The sequence below is a fragment of the Branchiostoma lanceolatum genome, chromosome 10 (assembly GCF_035083965.1).
Source record: "Branchiostoma lanceolatum isolate klBraLanc5 chromosome 10, klBraLanc5.hap2, whole genome shotgun sequence".
Classification (NCBI taxonomy): Eukaryota; Metazoa; Chordata; class Leptocardii; order Amphioxiformes; family Branchiostomatidae; genus Branchiostoma; species Branchiostoma lanceolatum.
In genome coordinates, this window is record NC_089731.1 from 9,983,362 (window position 1) to 9,994,706 (window position 11,345).

Sequence of the window (11,345 nt, forward strand, 5' to 3'; positions counted from 1 at the left end):
CTTTCAGGACATCAAGCTTTTAGAATACTCAAAGTTTCACACTGTTTAAGGATATCTATCACAGCAACAAGTGAAAACTGTACAGCACTAGAAACTTACCTTGTGCATACGGAAACTCAATGATATGTAGTCCTCATACTTCTGCTTGGTGATGGACACTGGGTGAAATGTCCTCCGCAGGGTTGTTTTACTCTGCCACCTCTGCGGTTGTCAAGCTCTACTGAGAAGTATTCGGCAAAGATCATTCCTCATTCTACACGCCTGGACATCAAATATTGATAGCTGTAAGCTGTAGACTTTCTATCCTCAATGATCCACTTTTCATAATCTTTCCTCCTTTTGTGAAGCTATATTTCTTGCCTTGTTGAAGCTAATAGAATATGCTCTTTTGTTACTGCTGCTAGGATGGGTTCTAAAGGCTCTCATTGTGAACTTTGCTGTCATCTAAGCTATGGAAATATAGATCTAAGCTGGTATCATAGACGATGTTGTGCCAATTTCCTCCCTTTCACTAGTCTTTCTTCAGTGTGAAGAGTCCCTTGGAACTTGTCATTCAAAGGGGCCTTTCAGAGCCACTCAGTTTTACACAACACATTCATTTAAAATGTATGATAGATTAGACTGTTTCAAATCCTTGATCTCTCTCTATTCACAAATGAATCTTCTTTTAATGAGAAGTTTCAGAGTTTGCCTCATCCCCTCAAAGACTTTTGTTGCAAAGTCTGAAAAACTTAAAAAGACAACATTTTAAAGTCAATTAATAAAATATGAACTCCTGATTGCTTCTCTAGAAATATTTTTGCGTGCCATTCTACATTTTGTATGTGAGTACAAAATGTACTTTACTCATATCTTTGCTTGTAGTAGTGGGCTTACAGCCATTGGATCAGTTTGCTCAAAGTGTTTCTTAGGTGTTGAAACTGTTTCGTGACAAGATTGAAACCTAACATTATCCAATAAAAAATCATGGCAACCATTGTTACATGTTTCTCTGTGTGCTTCCATACAATCAGACCCATATATTTTGTGTTTCAATTCTTCCTCTACTAAAATGCTGGCATATCAGCCTTTAAAAACTGCTACAGGAAATAGTGTAGACAAGATGGGTATGCAGGGCTCGAAATTCATTTTTGGAAATAGGTGCACTGGTGCACCCAACCCAAAAAATTAGGTGCACAGAAACAAATTTGGGTGCACCACATAAAATAAAGTTGAATGTCAGCAAAACATAAGTTTGTTACTTCAATCTGTAATTCTGTCCAGATTTCAAATTTCAACCAAGCTATACATCAAATAAAGTACAACAAAAGGTTATATTGCTTTTTCTAATACAGTACTGTACTTGCATTTGAAGAATATTCTGTATGCTAGTGTACAAGAAAACCGTTACCCTATAGAGAACAAAAATATCTAGGTCCACTGGTGCACCCACAATGAAAAATTAGGTGCACAGCTCCAATTTTGGGTGCACACAGGTCCACATGCACCCACTATTTCGAGCCCTGGTATGTATTGATGCACTGTAACAACTTTTCATCTTAAGACTGGAGACAATAGACTCATACAAGAGACAGACAAAAAGATTAAACTGAGCAACTTTACTAAATGCACATCATTCAGTGACTGTGTCAAGCCAATACTATGTACAACAGGATTTCTTAAAGACAGTGAGTAAGTGCACAAAATGTATATGCTACAAAACATACCATAAACGATTGATAATTATTCACTGATAATTTCAAAAAATTGTCATATTCTTGAATTTTTTTACCATATCTTGGTCCCCACAATAATTATATATCCATGTATCACCTACATATCAACATCACAATTAATCATAAGCTAAATGATATACATGTTTGACATCAACTCCTTTTTGTTACAATATAAATCATTTCATTAAAATACTGTGAGAAGCATCACTTCTTGTTCTGTTGACATATTAAAGCATGTCATAGCAGAATGACACAGATTTCTATATATAGCTGAGGGCAGAGAACCTAAAATTGTATTCAACACTTATTGCGAGTCAAAACAATCAGTTCTACTGTAAGCGCAATCTGTCAAAGATTCATACTCACTACAACTCAACCAAACTTAACAATCTATCATCTTGGTGACTCTTTGACCAACTTTTGTTGCAATGGCTTTTAGTGGGTATTACCATTTCTAGTGGTTATATATAAAGATGCAAATCCTGAAAAATGCTCAAAAGTGACAATGTTCAATGTTGGCTCTATTCTAAGACTCAATAAAGTCTAAATTTTGAGGCATCGCAATGGAAAGACAACTAGGTTGTGTTCTCGATTTCGAGTTTTTGCATGCCAGTTTCCAAACTTACACATTTCTCGTCCTCAAAAAGAGACGTAGTGCTACAATGTATTATAGGAACCTTCATTATAAATGAATTTGAACCGCACAAACTGGTTTTGTCATAGGGGAGATTTTGCTCATAAACTGTTTATATCATCACGCACGTCCGTAAAGGATAGAATGCTTTCAAGTGATAATCCCTAAATTGGGTCAGTGTCACAGAGCCCGGAGTCTCGCAGGTTACTGTACTTCACTTCCCGCAGGTGGCTCTGCACTAGCACACATACCGTCTAACATTTCCTGATATCCTTAAACAATGTCGGTGGCTATTCAATGCGTAAAATATGGAGAATAACAGCTTAATTTGTACTCATCTGTCGTAAATCAGTTAGATTGTACTTGAACACCTGCTTCCTTTGGGTTCGGGGAATGTCGTTTGAACGTGTTCTTCTCTTTACGAACAAGCTCAATGACAAACAGTTTGTGAGCAAAATTGTTTGTGACGAAATCAGTTTGTGTGGTTCAATCTCGTCTACTCATGACAGTGTTGAAAACGTGTTTATTTGCTAGTTCTCCCAAGTTGTGTTATCTTAATCTTTGTTAAGTTAAAGAATCAAGAGATGAATCAGGAAGAATCATTGTGAAGGGATGCGTAGAAAACATTGGTATTAATTTTTGCATGATCTATATAATGATAAACTAGTGTCATGCTATGGTATGTGTATTCATATGTAGAATTTTTTCCCTTCAGGTTTGCAAAGCCAGTCTTCCATTTTAAACAATTGCAGAATTTTCTTTTCAACTTCACTCCCCACTCAACAGTTCCTTCTGGTTCACCCTCTACAAAGTATTCTACTTTTCAGTACACCCCTGCATGTAAACGTCTACTAGTAGCTAATCTTCAGAATACATCAAAAGCGTGGAGAGCTTTTTATAACCTGTGTAACCAGTTTCCTGAAATTCCCCACAGCTGGCATTAGTGCAAGACACTGTCACAGTTGAGTAAAAGCATGTTCATACCTCCCCTTAATCCCCTGCAATGACTTGATAGTGTTTCCAAAACCGAAGTGAGCTGTGTCTAGCCATCTGTACCATTGAAAAAGCTTAACAATGTTAAGCAGGAAAAAAACTGACATGATGGTATTCTTAGGCATTGTTTTTAGGAATTGCCTATATTATGTTAAGTTTACCAATACCAAAAGTCCTTCACAAAGTAAATACTGATAGTGATACACTATGCGACTTGGTGCAGCATTCTATTTTCATGAATGGTTTGAAACACTTAAATAATGCTGTTGCTTTCCTGCTGGAAATAGTTTTTTGATACTTCAATGATACAATCCAAGTAGAACATCTGAGTAACATTGTGTGCAGAAGCAGTTTGTAAAAAAAAAACATAGCACATGCAAATGACATGATGTACATGTAGCTTGTAAGTCATGATAATATGAAAGGTACATGTACAATGTATGTATGGAGTTGCAAAGGTGGCATTTTAGAAACACCCCAATGCAAAATTACTGTTCATCATTATGATATTGATGTAAATGGTGCAAGAAAATGGAGAACATTGTTAGAACAGTGCAGGGATCCTGACATGAGGCAAAATATTGTGAGACACTTGAGTGGTATTCTGAATGTATTTTTCACTATACAGGTGAATTGTTGGACTTAAAAAGGAATGATGCAAAGTATGCAGTTCACGATGTTTTTTTTCAGATGAGTATGGGTTATCAAACTATCAAACAAAGAGGGTAGTTTTTTGTTTACCATCGTCTACAGCAAATTACAAAGGGATATAGAATTCCACAAAATGGTCTTCCCTACTCCCTAGAAAGCTTCCCTGTGCATACATGCCGTTTACATTTGTACAGATTGCCATTCATAAAACAAATTCCCTAATGCACCAGCATGCTACACATACTTTATAAACAAAAGTATCAAATGCTCTTTGATATACACAGTCTGCAAGAGCCATGAACCTTTATATCCAAACTAATGATTCAAGTATTCGATAAAACAGGCGGTATCAGTCTAGGTATGATATGAAAGGAACATCACCATAGCCAATGGAAAAGGAACAACATTTTTAGGTAGGCTCCTAAAATGGATTATCAATATCTCGTACAATTCTTGAGTTATTCCCCTTTTCAAAAATTTCAAGGAATGCCAGCTGATAGTTTTTAAAAGCTATATATCCTACCCACCCCCACCCATCTGTGAAATGGAATGATCTGACCTCAGAAATGGAACAATTCGTCTAAAACAGCTGGGAGCTAAACACAGCAGGATTGGATCAGGTGTCGTGAGGTCACGTGACTTGGATGGAGAACACTGATTGGTTGGTTGTTGGGGGTCAGACGTAGAAGAGGCGTACTCTGGACGTGCTGACTAATAGGTCCTTGTCGTAAAAGTTTGTCTCGATCACCACGTTCCCGCTGAAAATAAAACACTTCAGTTTTACAGTGCTGCACATGTATGTCATGTAAGGATGGCAGAAAAGTCTATTCATCTTCATCATCATCGTCATGGTCATAACATTTCAGTAACTAGAGGTCAGGGCTGTCTCCAGGCCCCGTCCCTCTGTTCCAGGACGGAAATTTGCCTATTTAGGACAGAAAAAAATTGTACTTTGTTCGTAAAAAGATCTGAACTTGAAATTGATAAAAATGAATTTCTACTTAAAATGACAGATTTAACACTGAAAACTAACAACATGGGCTCCCAAACAATGAGTGGGACAGAAAAAAAACCTAAAGCTGGAGACAGCCCAGCTGGAGGTACTAAGGCAGGTCATCATTGTTCTCCATTGCCTCTTGTCAGTTTCTCATTGTTGTGCCCCCTCCCATCCACAAAACATCTCGCAAGATCTCGCTCTACTGTCCTTCCCAACTTATTCAGCTAAGGATATTAAGGTTAAGTGATATCTTTACCTGAGCACATTTGCTGGCATCATCTGATTCTCTGGCGCTGCCTCTATGATGGACTGCCAAGTGTTGGTGGAGTTGGGGATCACAAAACCAAACTCAAAGTACCACTCTGGAATGGGCAGAAAGGTAGCTGATTATCATCACCATCACGGTTAAACGTATCGTAGAGTAGGGGTCCTTCCCAGAGTTAGTGGGTCAAATAAATCTGTCAGGATATGCGGCTTGTACTCTTCAGTACAAACCTGGTGTATTATGCCATGAGGCAGTTTACTAGGTATGCAATACCAACAAAAACAAACACAAACAAACATACAAACACCCACCTTCTAAGACCCTGCCCTTAAACAGGACCTTCTGCTCCAGGCGGAACCTCTCCATCTGTTCGATGGAGGAGAAGTTGATTTCCCGGGAAACTGCTCGGCACTTCAGGATCTTCTTGGGTACTCGGGCTGTAGATAAGTGCCAAATGTCACAACACTGCATTTTCTTCTTCACATTAGGGAATGGAAGCTTTTTGCATAATGAGAAGCAGTTGTTTCAATATGTAAGCTGTAGAGAATCTAATGTAGTAGTTACCATATTTTGTTAATACAAAGTAAGCATTTCGGACACACAGGTAAATGGCAGTTCCATGTCTTATTTCAAGAAACTTGAGTATATTGAATTCTATATTGCTTTAAATCCACTGGTGAATGCCTATTACTGTAAGAAAAGGGTGTCTGAATACTGTCATATTGTATCTAATCTAGTATCACTGTTTTAGCATGATAGACTGCAGTTCCTCTTCAAGAAGACAGAGGGAATTGCTGCCTGTTTGGCACCCTGACAAGTGACATGTCATATACATGTATACTCATAATCATAAGATTCCAAATAACTCAGCAAACTCAATACAGTTTGTGAACAGGCAATGAATTTGTATGCTTCCAAATAAAAGATTTATCACTATCATGACTATTTAAATATGATTATTAGTCGTACATTGATGAGGGTTAGATATCCAGGTAATAAAATATGCCAATTAACAGTCACTCAAGCATCCGCTGTTTTTCATCAGTGAATGTTTATCAGTCTTTAAACATGATACTTTTAGTACCAAACAGTTCAAAGTGGAGTTCTCCCTCCCTACCTTCATGCTCAGTTCCTGGTACGGACAGGTCCTCACTCCCCTGCCACAGGATCTTTCCTGAGTCTGCATCACGCAGGTTCATCCAGTTGCTATGGTAATTGTCGTCAAGGAAACCAGAAAACTTCACTTTGAATACTCATTCAATGTGCTGACATTAGTTATGCCCTAACCATGAAAACAATAATGCATAGTCTACACACTATAAATAGTGTTGCGCACAGGTACAATAACTGCATACAATGTATATTCAAGCATGCAAAGATAGAAAATTTAATATGTGTGATGGAGTCACTGCATTTTGATGCATCACTGAACAATAATAAGCTATCTATGCAATGTTTCATGCTTAAATTGTCAAATGGTATACACGTATACGTGTAGATCTGTACTATCTGCCAAGAAGAAGTAATAATAAAAATGTATTTGATAACTTAAAGGAAAAAGCACATTCCAATTTCCAAATCAATCAATTTTCCAAATCTCATTCATTTCATGTCTGGCATCATTCCTACATGTAGCAACCAATCATCATAAGTCCTTGGTTGCCACGGGGCAGATATACTATTTACTGTGTAGCCATGGGAACCCAACCACATTTCCCACAGCTGACAACGCAGTGATTTCCGCCTGGGGCAATTCCCGTAAGACTTAAAGCCTTTGATGTCTTGCAGTACTTGCTTTAAACTATGGGCACAGATGTCTTTCAAAGGAAAAGAAAACTGCAGCTTTCAAAATGGTAATCATATACTAATACATTTCCTCCACAAAACATGCCAATGTCAGATGGTAACTATCAATATACACCTTGAAATACATGTAATACAGCAGGCATTGCAGGCAGATACTGAAATAGGGCTGAGAATTACACAATTTCAAAGCCAATCACCTCACTTTTTTACTTATCTTCAACTATATTTAGCTTCAAATAAACTAGTCTTTCTTTTGAGTCATAAACATGAACAATTGAATTTCGAGTCAATGTTGATTAATTATAGTCATTCTAGTCATAAAACGTGAAAATTAGTCAATTTCCAATGAAATTCTACCTACCACTACCACGGTTTAGAACGATTTCTCTGAAGCTTTGACACTTTGGATCTACTCAAAAACATTTTGCGCCATCAAAATGGAACATAATGTACATTTGTAAATTGTAACCAGAAGTGGACACTGAAAGGAAAAAAATCGGTGAAGAAAGCAGACGAGACTTACAGATGTAAATGCGTGTCCACCTTCATGCTGAGTTGCTGGACAAGACAGAGCTGAACTAGAGAGTGTGCCTCACTTTTTAAACCACTCCTTCCTGAGCAATTTGTATGAGCAAGGGGCTCACATGGGGTTTTTACTTTATAGGAATGATTTTTAACTTGAAATAATAATCTCTTGAAGCCTGCACCTCACTCCGAAAGTTTTGTTTCTAGTATATCTAGTATATCATTATCAAAAAACCTTATTTCATTGACTCATATTTTCAGTAATTTTCCACATCAAATACATGTATCAAATACATGGACATCATAGATGATCACATAATATACAGAGTATGTTCTCCCTTAAACCCCTTGAATAGCCCTCCAGTCCACAAAGCAACAATAAAGGCTGAGAAAAATGTGTCCATCCAGAGATGTCATTACCAGATGCTGGGCATCCAGACATTGTTGCCATGGTGACACATCTGTTCCTGATGACATCACAGCCTTTGATGTCTCCCATTATCTAACTTATTTTTCTAAGGCTATTGTACAAATATAATCTGTGTAAATCACCAGGACACATTTGGGATATCTGTAAGTTATGACAAAACAATATTTTGTATCATAGATATAGTGGCTATCAAAAGCGACTCATTTTTGCACCCTAAATCCTAATGGTACGAAAAGATGCTAGGCTACTTGCCAATGATTTTTTTTCCAATGATTTTTTTTGGGTAAACAGTGCCAACCCCCAGTAAAACCCAAAGACTTTTGGAACTTTGGATCATACTGGGTAAACTGGACAATGTTTAGAAATCAAATTTCTAAAAAAATGTCTCATATATGATAAGAAAACATTTTAGAAAAAACACTGCACAAGGCATACATTAAAGTCTCAAATCATAGAACACAACTTTGCACAAAACTGATTAACGGTTTTGATTGACCATAGATTTTCTAATTGTTGCAAGCTCAATCCCAGTCTGTGCATATTCTCAGTGCCTCATATGTATAGAGGTGAGGTAAAGCATTCTGGGTATTTTACATTGTGCACCGACAAGTGCACACTGTAGAAAGGCCATTGTCATCTTTGCTAATGCAGTCATGTATTTCTTGAAGTAGGTAAAACCAATAAAACTAAAAGCTCCTTAGGTATGAAAGAAACGTTGCCTTCCTCTCTTGCCTAACTCTACTTCACACTAGAAAATAGCTCAAATATAATCTGATCGAAAAAATGCCACTTCTACAAATTCTACAAATTTGCAGTATTGTAGTTTATAGGACATTGTAGTCCACTTCTTTCAAATTGCTAGTATTTGACAGGCAACAGATAAAACATATTCCACACCTGTCAAAGCAGCCATAAGTGAAAAAGGGTCAATAGGTAAGCCCAGCCACTGCCTAGTAAGGTACTGAAAAATTCATGACGCTCCTGTAACCCATCCCAGCCTCCCTTTATTGAGTAAACGGCAGAACAAATTGGCAATAGTCTCATTCCTCCCACCATAACACAATGATGTAAACCCCCAAAGTCTAGTGTGCTTATGATTACATGTACTTGGCTTTGTAATTCACTCTGACACTCAAACAGTCCAGTTATGAAGTTATTCATGTCCCTTTTCCCAAAATCCCTCAAGTAATAAAAGCAATCTATTTCTGTAACTCCATAAATTGCCCTAATGACAGGGTAAAGCTAATATGGGCAAATGGATAACAAGGCCTACGTTTTTCCAGGGATGAACCAGATATTTGGCTTGGGGCACAGGCGTTTTGCTAAATTAGCATGGTCTATTTCTATTTCTAGAAGATCTATGGAAGCTAAATCATAACATCTAATTTGGGTTTCCCTCGAATCCAGACAGGTACATTACATGTGCATGCAATAAACCAACCTGTCATCGTGCAGTAAGGCTGTCTGCAGGTTTGAATTTTTTTTTCCGTCCCACTCATTGTTTGAGAGCTACATTTTCATCAGTTTCATGTCATAAAGTTCAGATGTTTTGTGACAAGATGAAATTTTTGTCAGACCCAACAGGCAAATTTCCATCCTGTGACTGAGGAACAAGTCCTTGAGACAGGTTCACCTATAGTGCAGACAGACTCTCCTATCAAACTGAATAACCATGACATGGCCATCATACATATGGAAATTCCCTATTTAGCACATCAATGTTAATAGCTCCAATCATCCCAAACAATAATGAGTTGTAACAACTTGCCACACCTCTGCAATCTTCTTGATATCTAGTGTGACATGCAGGACAATTACCTGGATTGAGATATATGAGTCAAATAATGTTGCAACAAGTGGGGAACAGGTGGGGTAACCACCAATCAAATCATTGGTAGTTACCATATACTTTATTCCAACAGATTGTTCTCACAATCTGTATCCCTGCCTTTCCTTTTATGGTTGTATTGAAACCCAATGCATCTGTAGAGTATTTTAAAAGGTCCCTACCATTTACCTTTGTATATTTTTTTAACAATGGATGTGTGTAAAGCAGTAGGCACCTTATGAGTCAGCAGGATTAAGGTGTATCCACTGGCTTTGTTTGTCTGGATTCTAAACCATAAAAGATCTCTCAACAGGTTTCCAATGAAAATGGAAGTTAAAAACAGATCATTTTCCTTACAATGTTCTCATTTGTACTGGTTACAGGATACTTCAGTAGGAAACTGTCAACAGGTGACTGTCAAACAATTAATACAACCAAAAATACTTTAATGTTTAATAATTCTACACTGAGGTATGTGGAGATGTGGCTGTCACTAGAACAGAGTGTTTGTTATTCCTGGGGTTTGTGAGATGTTCACTACATGCAGGAGGGAGGAGGTTTTAATTGACATTTAAGCTTCACCCTGGACCTCAAAGTCATTACTAAATCTAACAATGACATGGTGACTGTTTAAGGTTAAACAAACGTCAAACACACTGAAAAACAAAGATCAATAAATTCTACAAAACAACCTTATAACGTTACAGGTATCTTGTAACATATGATATTCCATTCTGACACTTTACAGGTAACATTACACCTCTTCTAGATCAAAATAACTTTGAATATCCACTGACTACAATGGTGGTGACATGTTATGATAAGATGAATTGGCTGTAACATATGGCACACTGATCTCTTCTTGGTCGTTAGCTCCTGTGAGACTCAGTTCTCACGCGAAGGGACTTGAGCTGGAGCTGACTACATACATTTCTGTGAAATTTATTATAGAATCTTGTCGTTGAACAAGTCAACGCCATGGTCACTGTTCTTGGACTATGTCCCTTCAATTGAACTGGTGTTTAAAAAACTAAATACTGCTAAATTAATGTAAAATGTAGAAATCGTCTAACATAGATGAAACCATAAGGAGAGTCTTAGAACCGCACATTAATATTGACATCGATCTAAAAAATGTTCCTTCTACCTGTTCACGCAAGACAACAAACACACCGCAAAGGATACAGCTTGAACCCGTTCAGAATATCCTCCGCTCGACTCGGCATGGCGACCACACGACTCTTAAAGCTTCTTCGAACTTCTGTGCTTCGAGACTGCGTCTCTTGATGTCCAAGATGTGGGGTAAGTGTGTAGGAGAAGACGTGGAAGTTCGAGAAAACACAGACACTCCTCCTGCTTCCGCAAAAAATGGCATCCAAATTTATGAATGTAGTTCGGGTCGACACCTTACCTTTAGAAAATATTCATCCGCAGTGAGCATGTCAGAATTTTTTACAGAGTCCAATTCATTGTCTTACAAATTCAAGCATAGAGTATTTAA

General features: G+C 37.6%; 1 protein-coding gene across 2 annotated transcripts; it reads right to left on the bottom strand.

Moving 5' to 3' along the window:
- Positions 1–1,583: 1,583 nt before the first annotated feature.
- LOC136443332 (retinal rod rhodopsin-sensitive cGMP 3',5'-cyclic phosphodiesterase subunit delta) lies at positions 1,584–11,241 on the bottom strand. 2 transcript variants are annotated; one of them, XM_066440533.1, is made up of 5 exons: positions 11,030–11,241; positions 6,373–6,461; positions 5,567–5,692; positions 5,247–5,352; positions 1,584–4,751 (listed from the first exon to the last, which is right to left on the bottom strand). In XM_066440533.1, the coding sequence occupies exons 1-5, from the start codon at positions 11,068–11,070 to the stop codon at positions 4,670–4,672; spliced, it is 444 nt and encodes a 147-aa protein (XP_066296630.1). In that variant the 5' UTR covers positions 11,071–11,241; the 3' UTR covers positions 1,584–4,669. The 2 variants fall into 2 exon arrangements, with proteins under 2 accessions (XP_066296630.1, XP_066296629.1); XM_066440532.1 differs by lacking the exon at positions 11,030–11,241 and adding an exon at positions 7,585–7,625.
- Positions 11,242–11,345: the final 104 nt, after the last annotated feature.